Below are 14,065 nucleotides of genomic sequence, written 5' to 3'. Positions count from 1 at the left end.
ATGTGCGCGGATAACCACTCCGTGCTCTCGAGTTAATTATTGTTTGATGTAATTGAAATTTCCATGCTGGGAAATTAAGGTAATTGATCTGCTTATTGTAAAGAGCAAAGTCAGGCAGCATGGGTCTACTTAATTTGGCTTTCAACTTTCCACAGGTGATGAATAAGCACCTGAGTAGGTCTCTGTGCGCAAGTTTGATTTAGAGATACCATGTGTTGTTTAATTTGAAGGCTTAACATCAGTAGATTTCCGCACATTGCAGAAGTAACTGCACTAAATCCCTGCACCAATTTCTGTCTGGGGTTCTAACGAAGTTGCAACCTCTAGTTTATATCTGATTTAATGGTTTTAGACCATCTATTAATAAGAAAAACTTGGATGGTAAAACACTTCGTCATAATTAAAAGGATATTCATGTTGGCAATGCAATAATAAATAGATAGTTGTAGGTTTAAAACTCTTTGACAAGCCAACCTGGCAACCAAGGTACACTACCTGGCAACCCAAAAGTTGTTGATGACTTAAAATGAAAATGAAAGTAACGGATTTAAACAAGGGCACCACAAACTCCACCTAAACTTAACCGACACAGCCCTGCACTAAATTGTAATTGGAGAAGCCAGGCTTTTAATAGTTAAAACTAATTATTTGGTTTTGCACAGTTTTTCCATTTTGTCTTCTATGTCTATGGGTTTCTTAGTAAAAAAAATTGTAGCAGCAGCAACAAAGTAATCCAGAGGTTCATTCACTGAAAACCACTGCAACTCCAAATCTTGAACCCTGAATCTGTAAAATGACATACATGTTAATATTTTCATTCCATCAACATTGCTTTCTGATTCATTGTCATCTACCAACTTCATGTATATAAAGTGTCAGTAACTTTGTATCTAATAATAACTGTATTTATTCCTGTATCATCAGATTTTCCACAATTTGCACAAAACCTTCAGTTAATTTTCAAACATGCTCTTTTACACATATCTATACCTGCACACAGGAGTTAAACACGTATTTTCCTGTCCTTAACCTGTTGCCCTTGAATAAATGCATGAGTTTATTGTGTGAGTACTTTTAGAACAAAGAAAAAAAATCCAAATTCTTGTCACATGCTCAGCCCATATAGCTGACTCTTTCATGGGAAGTATCTTAGTGACACCGTCAGCACATCAAAATATGTACGCAGCAACACTGTACAACCACTGCACTTCATCACGTGAAAAATTTTAAAGCCAGCTCATGATGAGGCGCATTCCCCTTGACCCAGTAGCTACAACCCAGCATCTTTCAGCCTGAAGCTGTGAGTCATGTTTTACATCCACTAGCTGAGGCTGACACCTGCTGACCAAGTCTGAGCAGCACAGCCAGTGTGGCCTTGGTGAACTGATGACTTTGAACCCACAGTGCAAATGTAGGACACTGATAATACACAAGCAACCATATTCTAGTCATCGTGGGGACTTCCTGTTCATTTTGCTTAATGAGTTTACTCTTGAGCTTTCTATAATGCCCTCAAGTCAATCTGTACAATCTACACTGGAAACATACTTGTGATTAAGTGTAAAAACAAGTACATTAGGTGTAAAGGTTGTACCAGGCTATATTGGGTCCTTAAAGAAGCAAAGCTGCTGCTACCCAGTCGTCATGTTCTGTTATGTGCTTGTGGGTCACCATGGGGCCAAGTCCTTGAGCTCAGGAGTTGACTGTTATCTTTTGTCTAAATAGAAGATACATTGTGCCCTCTGAAATCCAAGCTCATTGCAGGAACACACTGTTCCACAAGAGTACTTGAATTTTAATTTATTCTCAGTCAGGCCCCATGCTGACTGAGTGCTTAAGTATGAGATGGACACCTCTGGAAATGCAACTTGATGCCCGCTAGGTGATTTCTCTATAACTTTCTGTAAACAGGAGAGTAACAATTTGAAGCTCCACCGAATCTGACGGATCTCTGTGCTATTCTCAAGCTGGTTTTAGCTGTGTAATGTTTGTATTTGCTGCAAGGTGGCGCAGTTGGTAGCACTGTTGCCTGCAAGAAGTTTGCAGGTTCGCGTCCTGGTGGGGGCACCGGGATCTTTCTGCGTGTAGTTTGCATGTTCTCCCCGTGCAGTGTGGGTTCTCTCCGGGTTCTCCAGCTTCCTCCCACAAGGTCCAAAAACATGCTGAGGTTAATTGGTGATTCTAAATTGTCCGTAGATGTGAATGTGAGTGTGCTTGGTTGTCTGTCTCTAAGTGTAGCCCTGTGATAGACTGGTGACCTGTCCAGGGTGTCCCCTGCCTTCGCCCTAAGTCAGCTGGGATAGATTCCAGCCCCCCCGCGACCCTAGTGAGGATTAAGTGTTGAATAGATAATGGATGGATGGATGTTTGTATTCAAGTCCACTACCACCAAGTTTATGAAAGAAATGCTGGCAAAATTATTCTAGTATGTACATTCCTACAATGTACGTGCCTGGACCTGAGCACCAGGTGGACCTAGCACATTTTTCACAGTAATGTTATCAGTAAGTGTTAAACACTTATCTGAACTCAGATTTATACACTTATTTAAGATTGAGGACGATTTACATTTTAAGCCAAGTTCTAGTGAGCAACCGGTAAGTGACAAATGAACTTGTGATGTTTGTAGCAATAAAGCAAATAACAACCCCCTTACATCTTGCCACACTGTCTCTTTCGTAATGACCTTTGAAACTGATTTTCAGGAATGATGGCTTTTCCCCATCTCTCTCTCTCTCTTCATGTCACCTTTTGAGAACTGCTTGTTTAGAAAATGCAGGAAAAGCAAAGACATTTAAATCAGTGCTGATTCACACCAAATCACAGAAAAAGTACAATTTCAATGTGTCTCTTCTCTAAGCTGGTGGAAGTAAAAGAAAAGTTATTAGTGCATGAAGCAGATTCATGTTTTGTACGGCCCTCCCTACCCTCTGACATACCCTATAAAATGTGTAACTCTGCAAATGTCCTGGTTTGGCTTTCCTTCAAAGACTCACACTCTGTGTTGGTAAGCCCATACTAATGAACACCCCACTATAGCAAACTTCACATTCGGGCTATGGGTACATTTCTTTGACTATGAAGACTGTATGTAAATGCTAAAGTCAATAGTGGTTACTTAGTATATAGTTGCTGATCAATGACAAGATGTAAGAGAACAAATAACAAAACAGGGTTGAATGGGGAGTCTGATGACCCATGTAGTTGCTTATAAATGACAGGAGGTATGAGAACAAAAGGTGATTGAATGAAGCGATCGGATAGACAACAAATGGTAAGAGAATGACGGGTCTGGCACACAGTTACAAAAGGTAAGGGAATTATCAATAACAGTGGTAACAGAACAATGACTGACAATGATCTATTTGTTCAGTTATTTACAAATTTCACTCTATTCAATGTTCGTTTGTTACTTCATTTTTATTATTTTAGTATTATCATTACTGCTTTTATTAGATCCATCTATTTTACCCATCACCTGTCAATCTATCTGTATTTTAATAATGAATATTTTTTATTTCACTTGTATAAAGTAGCCCTGCTAGTTCAGTAAAGAAAGAAAAAAAAAGATCTTCTTTCACTACTGTTGATCTGATATTGATTGACTGTTATTGACCTGAGGGATGTCCCAATCCCGACAGCGCCGTGCACAGCTCTTTCTCGTGAACGCGCTCCAGTCAGTGACCGCGCACGGCAGCGCGTTGCCGCCTTCCTGCTGACAGACAGTGTCGGTGTGTGCAGACACAGACATGGCTGCTCTCAGTAAACTACCGCACAACTGCTACGAGATCGGTCACACTTGGAGCCCGTCGTGTGTGCACTCTGCTGCGGATGTAACCCGGAGTGCTCTGGAGGTGTCCTTCAAAATATACGCCCCTCTGTACCTGGTAAGAAGCCTGACAGTGCTGCTGCTCTGCCTGTGCACTCTGGAGCTAGCTAAAGTTAGCTAGCTACCCAAGTAGGGCTAACTAGTTCTGAGAAAGCGTCTAAAAATGAGCTTGCATGTCGCTAGCTGTGCACTTGGGGACAAAGTTCAAGTAATACACGTTGGCAAAAAGAGAAAAGGGCAAAAAACAGGCCATGGCCCGGTAGAGACACGGTGTGGCTCATGTCATTAGCCGGCTAATTAACTTTAGCAACCGAGAACACAGTCTGATAATTCATGCAAACGAGCTCCAAATTGTTTGACAGCTTAGCCTGAGCTATTTTTGATGCCCTTTGTTACAAGGGTAAAGTTTATTACAACAGAACAGCATTATTTTCTTGTTATTAACTCATGAAGTAATGATTTGGCGTCCAATCGTAATCACCTGATACACTGACTGCCACTCTAATGTGCATTGCAGATAGCAGCAGTTCTAAGGAGAAGGAAGAAGGATTACTACATAAAGAAGCTTCTCCCTGAGATCCTGTGGTCTACCTCGTTCCTCACTGCCAATGGAGGTCTCTACATTGTTTTCTTCTGCATTCTCAGGTTTGTAGGTCCACCATATGTCAAACACACATCTCTAATGTCATTTGACATTAACCCTCCTATTACCTTCAAATTTACTGACATCTTTTATTCTTCGGTCAATTTGACCCCAGCGATTTAAACCTCTAGAAAATTGTCATAATTAAAATTGTTACTCAAGTTTTTGTGTAAATAGCCCTTTAAATGAAACTTTAAAAATTTTGTCAATCACTTATTTAGAGGCGTTATGCATTGAATGGACCCCAAACATAATAGGAGGGTTAACATGAAAGAGTTTTCAGAAGCTAAGCTGAGGATCAGTGTAAATGTTTGTCATTGAAATTAAAAAAGTAAAGGTTTGTAAAGTAACACGGAATAACAAAATTCAAACTAGCCAAAATCCTCAGCACTCCATCAGTGTCTTTGGTAATTTGATATCATACTGTCTTTTGTTGACTGTTTTTCCTAAAGTTGTTTAACTTGCCTAAAGGTGCGCTGTTTAGTTTTCTTGTGAACAAGCAAAAGTTTGAGCTAAAGGTATGTTTACATTCAGTGTTGTTGGAATATTTAATTTTGTGAATGTTAGTTGGGAGGTTTTTCTTTACGGGGCGCCGATGCTGTGGATTGGATGGATCAGGTGCCAAGAGATATAGACATATCTGTGCACCAACAAAGGGAGAGCTAAGTTTAAACCACCAGCTCCTCCCCAACCAGATAGCCATTCGCGTTTCACTATTTAAATTCAGTGTCTGTGTTTAGTAGACAGTCACCGTCCACTATACTGAATTAGATGTTTGTGCTTACATGAGGCTGCATCCATTGCTGGGCAAGTTGGTTACAGACTAACAGCTTGCTGACTGTGATTTTCTGAATCAGTAATGGATCCTTGATCACGTAAAATATTATATTGCACAACAAATAACACTAAATGAGACAAGTAGTTTGTCTTCTGTCTCAAAAGAACGAATATGCCCCAACAGTATGCAGTCCTGTGTGAAGTCTAACTCTGTTGAGTTCTCTATAAATCAATCATTTGTAAAGCAGTTAAGACAAAAGTTCTCTAGCTGTACACCCTAACTAAGAGCGCTCTATATTTCTACTAAAGGCTTAAAAAACCCTCCACAGGACATCTGTAAGCTCGAAGAACTGCACATATATTATTAAAGAAATTCCGATGGACTGTCCTCAGACATTAAGCTTTGACCACAACTTTTCTTTCTTTAAAGAAAATATGTGCTGACAGTGTGTGTAAGAGCGCTACGTTCCAGCTAAATAGAATAACAGTGAAATAACAAAGTATATTTCTAACTTTAGGAAACTGTTGGGAGGTTTCTACTCTTGGTCCGCTGGGTTTGGCTCAGCACTGCCTGCCTCCTATATTGCTATCCTCCTGGAACGCAAGAGCAGGTGAGATAGCTGTTTTATTTCACTGTATTTTTCTTGCTCCCTCTAGTTTCAAACACATTTGGCAAGGTTCTTATTGAAAATGTACATGTCTCTTTCTTTCTCACCCCCACCAGGAGAGGGCTGCTGACAATATACATGGCAAATCTTGTAAGAGCTGCTCTGTTAATTTTGCATTTTAATTTTTTTTGCTGAATGTGAAACAATACACCTGCTTTTGATTCACACTGTAAATGTAATATGTACTCTTGTTGTCAGGCCACTGAGACTCTGTTCCGCATGGCAGTGACTCGAGGTATCGTCAAACCCATCAAACATGGCGAGGTAAGATCAAAGGGAGGTTTCAGTTCAAGGCAGGTCATACTTTTCGCGCATCTGCAAGTGTCTGTGTGGTTTCATTTTAATCACCTGCCTGAACCGACTGCAAGTGTCCTGAAACTGCATGTGCCAAGAAAACAAATGGTGTTTAAACAAATGATTGTTATCAGGATAGACTGTATAAGGAGCATTTTTGTCACCCACATTGTTTGACGTCATCGTTAAGAGTTGAAATTGAAGTAGTCACTGGCGGACTTTGGAAGTGCCTCGATGTGTACATGTTCTCTATTGACTGTATCCAAACAGTCTCCATAAATCTATGCCATGTCCACCATTGTGATCCGCTTAACATGGCACTACAGTTAAATCTGGAACGAACTGCTGTTTCTTTAAAAAAAGGGAAATGTCAGAGCTAACCTTTGAGAAACATCTATTGGAGCCATGTGTGTTTCTGTGTTTAATATGTGAGGTAATGAGCCTGACTGGACAGCAGACCGAAGCAAACCTGCTGTCATATGAATAGAAGCACGTGCGCGTCTGCTTTCAAAGTCCACATCAGTCTGGACTCAGGGATCCAGAAACCGTGAACTGGCCTTAAGCCAACCTACCAGATAAGCTGTTATCAAGGAGCTGTAATTCTTCATGAGCAGCTACAAAAAAATGCCTGAATCTACAGTGATACACTTTCAAATTTCAAAACATTCCTGAATGGACTTTTTTTAAACTTTTGTTTTCAGTGTAAGTAAAGTTTAGTATTGATAGCCACTCATGCTACATGGTCACCACAGCAAAGTCCAGTGGTAGAGGCTGGTTTGAGTCCAGAACAAACAAATCTCTGTTTATCAGGAAGTAGCCACTTCTGACTTTCATCAGAGATCTCCCCGCATTGTGTCATGGCTTTGAAATGGGTCTTATGACAAGATGACTGTTTGACTGATCCTGATTTCTATCCTCTCTTTATCTGCTTCCCATTAGGTGCTCTTGTTCAGCATAACCGCATCGCTCTATATGTTCTTCTTGAGGTCAGAGCAGCACACAGAACACATTGTTAAAGTGAATGCTGTTTGGTTATAAATGGCCTTAAAATAATAACAAGCAATAGTGGCTGTTATAAGTGTGACTTTTTTTTTTTTTGCAGGAGTAAAGATGGTCTCAAAGGCTTTGCATTCTCTGCATTAAAGTAAGCTGACCCTGCTCCTACTGAAGCCTTCATTTAGACTGCAGACAGTAGTTTGCTGAAAACGCTATAGAGGCATTGTGCATTTTCTGTTACAGGTTTGTCATTGGAAAAGAAGAGATTCCAACTCACTCTGTCACAGCAGACCACGTCTCCATGAGGCCTCTTGAGAGGACAGCTGCAGCTATAGAGGCCGAGGATTCACAGGCGTCAGCAGAAAGGCCCAGGTCTAGGAGGAAAACTCTGGTAGCCTACGCCAGGGAACTACTGGAATCAATGTGAGAGAAAACACACCTCAACACAAACTCACACGTGTTTGCGTGGTGTGCCGACCATAACTGACTTGTGTTTTTATTCTTTTTTAATAATCCAGATGCAAACGGGGTCCAAGACACAGATGTTGTAAACACTACCAAGACAACTGCATTTCCTACTGTATTAAAGTAAGACTCCTTCCACCCAAGATGTTACTTTTTTTGTCATCTCCTTCATTTGCTGATGGATTTATAATACTGAAACTGTTTATAACTCAAGGCATGATATTTACTTGGGATTTGTTGTCATTTTTCTCTGCAGGGTTTTGTCAGGATGTTCAGTGTTGGCTATCTGATTCAGTGTTGTCTTAAAGTGCCCTCAGCATTCAGACAAATGTTCTCTAAACCCTCACGGGTCCCTGCCCTCTTCTACAACAAAGAGAACTTCCAGCTTGGCGCCTTCCTCGGCTCTTTCGTCAGTATCTATAAGGTACGTTCAATGACAGTGACTGACTGTGCCAAATTTGTAAATCCATATTTTTTCTATGCTACCCTTCTCACATGTATTATTTGAACTTCTCCTGTTGTCTTGCTGTCTGATTATATCTGAGTAGGTCATGATTATTCTATCGTGTTTCTCTTTCACTCAGGGAACAAGCTGCTTGTTGCGCTGGGTGCGTAACATTGACGATGAACTCCATGCACTGATAGCTGGTAAGCCAGGATTTTGTAAACTGTCAAATAAAATCCCTGCGGAGCAGTCCTCCTAGGGATTCTGTCATGTCTTAGCTGATTTACCCCGTTTGTCAACTGTCTTTTTTTTTTTTTCCCCGTCTCTCCTTTTCCTCAAGGCTTCCTGGCTGGTGTCTCCATGTTCTTCTACAAAAGCACAACAATATCCATGTATCTCTTCTCGAAGCTGGTGGAGGTAAAACAAAGGCTATCGATGCCTGAAGCAAACAGATTGATACAATGCATTCCAGTGTTACTATAGATAGACAGTAAAGAGAGAATTATGTTAAGGAAATATGCACACCAAAACCTCGAGGGCAGTGAAACAATATTTACTAAATACAGCACAGAACAGAATTCACAGCTGAAATAATGTAATGTAATAATAACCTCAGATATCAATATCCGGGATTAGTTGATATCACATTCAGACACGACTCCTGGTGTAGGATTACATGCAAACAAGGTGTTTACATGCACTGTAGTGACCTGATGCATGCAGCAGTTTAGTAAAAAGCTAACATGGTTGCTTTTAACCACACAGGATCTTGTAGAAATATGTTGATAGTTCAGAAAAAAAGCTGATTTCCCAAATATCTATACCAGAAAATTGACGTGTATGTTCTATATTTGTCTGCCTGGTCAGAGGTTCTGTGTACTGCCCAGTTTATCATTAACATCACATGTAATCTTTTTCTATAGACCATGTACTTCAAGGGCATTGAGGCCGGACAGTTCCCTTACTTTCCTCATGCGGACACAGTCATATATGCCGTCTCCACTGCCATCTGTTTCCAAGCTGTAAGTAACACATACAAATATGCTTAACATGCATTTTTTCTTTTTTATTTTAAGCTGAGTAAGGATATAACGTATGACTCATTGCTTTTATGCAGGCAGTGATGGAAGTGCAGAACCTCAGGCCTTCATACTGGAAGTTCCTGCTGCGTTTAACTAAGGGCAGGTATGTGTGTCTTGTGTAATCTGTCAGCTGTCAAGCCATGCTGTTTGTTTTTTTTGAGGTTATAATTAGAACATCAGTTGTGCACAATGGGACACCCAAAGGGATTTATTAAAAATAGCTTATTTCAGAGAGAAACTACCACCTTATATAGTACGTATAACAAATGTAGAGGTCTTTAAATGTTATGAAAGGGGATAAGAGGGTCAGTAACTCAGAATTTGATTGACAACACTGTTAGCTGTGGCAGAATCTAAGGGAAACTGACATTCAGACATACTGTGGAGGTGTGTCATTAGTTTTTAGAAGTAGTTTGTAAGGTGGTTAACGTGTAGCTGTCGCATGTAAGCAAATGAGCTAGTTCTGTTTTTTTGAATGAATCGATAGTCTTGTAATCTATGACAGTTGTATCCCTTTCAATGCTATATAGAGACTGTTTTCTAAATCCTGTCCTAGGTTTGCCCTGATGAACCGACACTTGCTAGATGTGTTTGGGACTCAGGCTTCCAGGGACTTTAAAGGCTTTGTGCCCAAACTGGACCCTCGTTACACCACGGTGCCCAGCCAAGCACTGCTTCTACCGGGAGGTGAGATCCAGCTCGGATGACTTGGGACCAGGCTCTTGGAAGGGCTTTAAAGTTACCTCAACAGGAACTTGGACAGCCTGGCTGTTCTCACTGAGTAACTTGAGAATTTTTGCAGGTTTTATAGAAGTGCGTAGAAGTGGTGTTGTTGTGTTACGAGGCAGGATGTGCTTTGGATGATGATAAAGCCTAATATCTGTTCAAAGCATGGGTGTCAAGAGTGTAAATTTTGGAGTTGCACAATCACACCTAATCACGACGAGTGAACTCTTACAGGTAACTTGTAAAACGGATGGGTATAATTTTATTCAAATTTTAAATTATTTTAATCATAGTTTTGTTAAAATGGACAATTAATTCGATTGAATGTTTTTTAAGTCCTAATGCAAATTTATATTAGTACAAAACAAACTCTAAAAATGTGAGCCCTCTGAATAAACAACATAATTTTAAAAAATATATATTTTGTCAAATTGTCAGTGGCTGGCTGTATGGTAGCCACTGGGTCAATTCATTCAGTAACAAAAAGCAATAACAACAAAAATAACACTTCTTGAAAATAAATTCTGATTTGGCTGAGGATACGACCACATTCGTTTTGTCCTCAAATCATAATGTTTGCAGAAATTACAAGTTACCTGTCAGTTTGTTCTGACTGGACCCATTTGTGTTCTTTCAATGGTTGCATTCACATCAGAGGGTGAAACTCACTAATCTTTTTGGAATACAAACAGTAATATCTGATTTCTGACTGTGATTTAGGAGTGTAAGATTATTACTCCCTAATTTTTTTCTGAATGTGTATTTTTCTAAGTCAGTGGGTGCAACAGATGGTATATATAATTATGTAGCCTTATGAAAATTTGTTCTCTGTAGTAGCATTGGGAGAAGTATTCACATTATGTTTTATGATATAAAATATCAAGGTGAAATCACCATTTTAGCCAAATATTTAATTAAAATTGGTTTTTAAATTCAGTTGAGCATTTTTGCCCCTAAATCTCTAGCTTCACTTGCACTACTTGATTTATCCACACTAGACAGTATTTGTGTCAGTGAAATCATTCAAATATATGTGTTCTTCATGGGATATAAGGACAATGCAATTTTGGACGTTATTTGTGAACAAGAAGATCTGGTATCTGACTATAATTTACTATAAACAGGCAATTCACCTTGAAAACACAGAATTTGACGGTAAACCAGAGTGAGACCATTTTCTTCATCAGTGCAAAACAAACCGAGTTATTAGGTGGAGTCATTTAAAGTGGGGGAATCAACATACTACACGCAGAGCGCTAACGTCATTACTTTAAAACCCGCCTGAACAATTTGCAGATCGTCAGAAGTCACATTTCTCCTCCAGGACAGGTTGGTCTTTTACAAATGCATTTGACGTTAATGTCATGTAAACCTCATGCAGTTATACGTTGCAGTCTGAAGAAATGACAAGCCACGGGAGGGAACAGTTTTTCCATACTGTGTGCACATGTGTGGATTCTACTAATGGCCTGTTTGACTGAATGCAATGAAACCCTTTATTTTAGTTTCAGGTTGAAATGGTTTGGTTACATGAATGTACAGCCACAAGCAGATCCAAACACGGTTTATATTGAATACCTCGTTGTCTCACCTAAACTCTTGAGATATACAAAATGATGTTTGCTGTTGGCACTTTAACTAGCACTTACTGGGAATTTGTAGGTGAACCTTATCACTTCAGATCCACCCTGATCCAATCAATATTCAATTCAGTGACACGTTTGCTCGCAGCTACTGTGTTCTGTGATTAGAACGCACAGAGCTCAATCTGCTTGTGGTTTGGATCTTTGTCGGTGAAGAGATAAGGATGTCTGCCAAAAAGCTGACTTGTGTTTTAAGTCTTCTGTGTTTCCTGAGATGTGTGAATTACATTTATTACATATTTGACTCACAGGTAAATATCCACAGTGGTTTTGCAGATAATGGAGACGGAGGCTACTTCAGTGCTTCATTGAAAATTTCACTACACAACGCAAATTACACCGATGCATTGTCTTTTTTTTTCATTTCATCTTTTTTCATTCATGACAACTTCATTCAAGATGTACAATAATTACATATTGATACATACTTCATGAGCTGCAGTTGTTTTTCTTTTTTTACTTTCGAATTCAGTCCTTCAACCCAGCTTTAGACACACCTGACCTCCATAACAGAAGCCATGATTGTGAAAAATGCAGTGCAAAAATTTGTGTTGAAAGGAAAAGTGTCTAAAAAAAAAAATCACGACATAGTCACTAAATCTATCATATAGAATTATAATGTAACTGTTTGAAATGTTTTTGATTCTTGTAAAAAGGGTGTACATTAAAATGTTTTTGAATCCAAATACAAGTCTTCTTTGTTTCCTGAGCTGAGTTTCTTGCTATATGATTTTAATGGAATATTTTTGATGTGCAGAGCTGTGCTAAAAGTTTAGGCACTGTAGAGATTTGGAATCTTACAAGAACGAGTTCATCAATATGTAACATAATTGCTGCACTTTGCACATTTATGACATTATTTTTGAAACCTTTGTACAGTACTGTAAAGCAACTGCTTCTTTATTTTTTCTGAGTTCTTGTGGCATTACTGTTTGTCTCAAGCCCTCAAGATTAGATAAAGCTGCGGTGAACATCAGGAAGACACTCGGTCCAGATGGCATTCCTGGAAGAGCGCTGAAGTCCTGCGTCGAACTGCTAGCTCCAGTGTTCACAACAATGATTTAACCTCTCCCTGAGTCAACGTGTGGTCCCCGCATGCCTAAGCAATCATTGTTCCTAAACTGAAAAATGCCTCTCCAGTCTACTTAAATGAATATCACCTAGTAGCTCCCACCTCTGAAGTAATGAAGTGTTATGAGGGAATAATTAAGGAACAAATCTGATCCTTGCTCCCTGAGTCTCTGGACCTGCTTCAGTTTGCTTGCAGGCCAAACAGGTCCACAGATGATGCCATCTCCCAGGTTGTGCACATCACACTCACATTGCTGTTTGTTGATTTCTGTCCAGTCTGGGTTTGAGCACCTCCCTGTGTGACTGGATTTTGTATTTCCTCTCCACTAGAACCCAAGTGGTCCATGTGGGTAGACACATTTCAAGCCCCTGCACCCTGAATCCCAGAGCCCCCCGGGGGTGTGTCCTCAGCCCTCTGCTCTTCTCGCTTTACATACATGACTCTGTGGCTACGAACAGCTCTAACATCATTGTGAAATTTGCAGATGACACAGTTGTGGTCCGATGCATCAGTAACATTGATAAGCAGACCTACACAGCGGAGGTTCACCGTCTGTCAAAGGGGTGCTGAACTGACAACCTGCTGCTGAACGGCAGTAAAACCACACAGCTGATCGTGGACTTTGGGAGAAGCCAGCAGAGGAATAACACTCCACTGAGGATTTACGGATCAATTGTGGAGAGGGTGTGCAGCTTTAAGTACCTGGTAGTGCACTCCTCTGAGGATCTGTCGTGGACCAAGCAAACTGACAACCAGGTTAAGAAGGCTAGACAGCGCCCTTATCACCTGAGACAGGTGAGAGAGTCTCTAAAGATTGTGAGGACTTTTTTTACAACGGAATTTTGGAGAGTGCACTGACTGGTTCCATCACCCAGTAGCACAGGAACAGCACTGCCAAAGCTCCTTAAAGACATCTACATGAGGAGGAACATGGTCAAGGGACCCCCGCCACCCCAACAGTGGACTGTTTACTATGTTCTTGCCGGCGCCTGTGTCGTATCAAGGTGCACACAGAGAAACTCAGCAAAGCTTCTTTCCTCATGCTGTCATCAGGACTGTAAACTCTGACCTCAAATCAAAGTCTAAATCATAACACCTCATCTGTTCGCTAAAGCACACTGCATCATGTAAATAACACATGGATGTATGCATACAGACACATCCATGCTCTTATGCACACCAACACACACACACATGGTTGCTCTCTTGCACAATGCACTCTGCCCTTCAGCATCACAGTCCCCACGATGATGTGACTTTTTCTGTTGTTTTTAAAGAACGTTCTTTACAATGTGTTATTGTTATTGCACAGTCTCATTGTTACCTTTCACACTTCACTGTCAGTGTGGTTTTGTCTATCAAATTTCCCAGCTGTGTGTCTGGTGATTCAGACCCGGTTATTGAATATTTCCTTATTACCTTTAA

General features: G+C 40.2%; 1 protein-coding gene across 1 annotated transcript; it reads left to right on the top strand.

Annotated features, from left to right (window-relative positions):
• Positions 1 to 3,712: 3,712 nt before the first annotated feature.
• Positions 3,713 to 12,254, top strand: tmem135 (transmembrane protein 135). Its single transcript, XM_008292480.1, has 15 exons — positions 3,713 to 3,887; positions 4,347 to 4,474; positions 5,768 to 5,860; positions 5,974 to 6,007; positions 6,116 to 6,181; positions 7,151 to 7,197; positions 7,314 to 7,355; positions 7,451 to 7,630; positions 7,726 to 7,795; positions 7,929 to 8,096; positions 8,257 to 8,320; positions 8,458 to 8,534; positions 9,041 to 9,139; positions 9,235 to 9,302; positions 9,756 to 12,254. The coding sequence occupies exons 1-15, from the start codon at positions 3,750 to 3,752 to the stop codon at positions 9,904 to 9,906; spliced, it is 1,425 nt and encodes a 474-aa protein (XP_008290702.1). The 5' UTR covers positions 3,713 to 3,749; the 3' UTR covers positions 9,907 to 12,254.
• The last annotated feature ends 1,811 nt before the right edge of the window (positions 12,255 to 14,065 follow it).

Source organism: Stegastes partitus, unplaced genomic scaffold (genome assembly GCF_000690725.1).
Source record: "Stegastes partitus isolate 25-593 unplaced genomic scaffold, Stegastes_partitus-1.0.2 Scaffold814, whole genome shotgun sequence".
NCBI classification, from domain to species: domain Eukaryota; kingdom Metazoa; phylum Chordata; class Actinopteri; family Pomacentridae; genus Stegastes; species Stegastes partitus.
The sequence above is the reverse complement of the archived record's forward strand: the minus strand, read 5'-3'. Positions and strand labels throughout refer to the sequence as shown.

Excerpts from the sequence above, each read along its gene's own strand:
- tmem135 (XM_008292480.1), top strand. The coding sequence starts at position 3,750 with ATGGCTGCTCTCAGTAAACTACCGCACAACTGCTACGAGATCGGTCAC. Across the intron at positions 4,475-5,767 it reads GTTTTCTTCTGCATTCTCAG|GAAACTGTTGGGAGGTTTCT; the intron begins GTTTGTAGGTCC and ends TTCTAACTTTAG. Across the intron at positions 9,140-9,234 it reads CTGCCATCTGTTTCCAAGCT|GCAGTGATGGAAGTGCAGAA; the intron begins GTAAGTAACACA and ends GCTTTTATGCAG.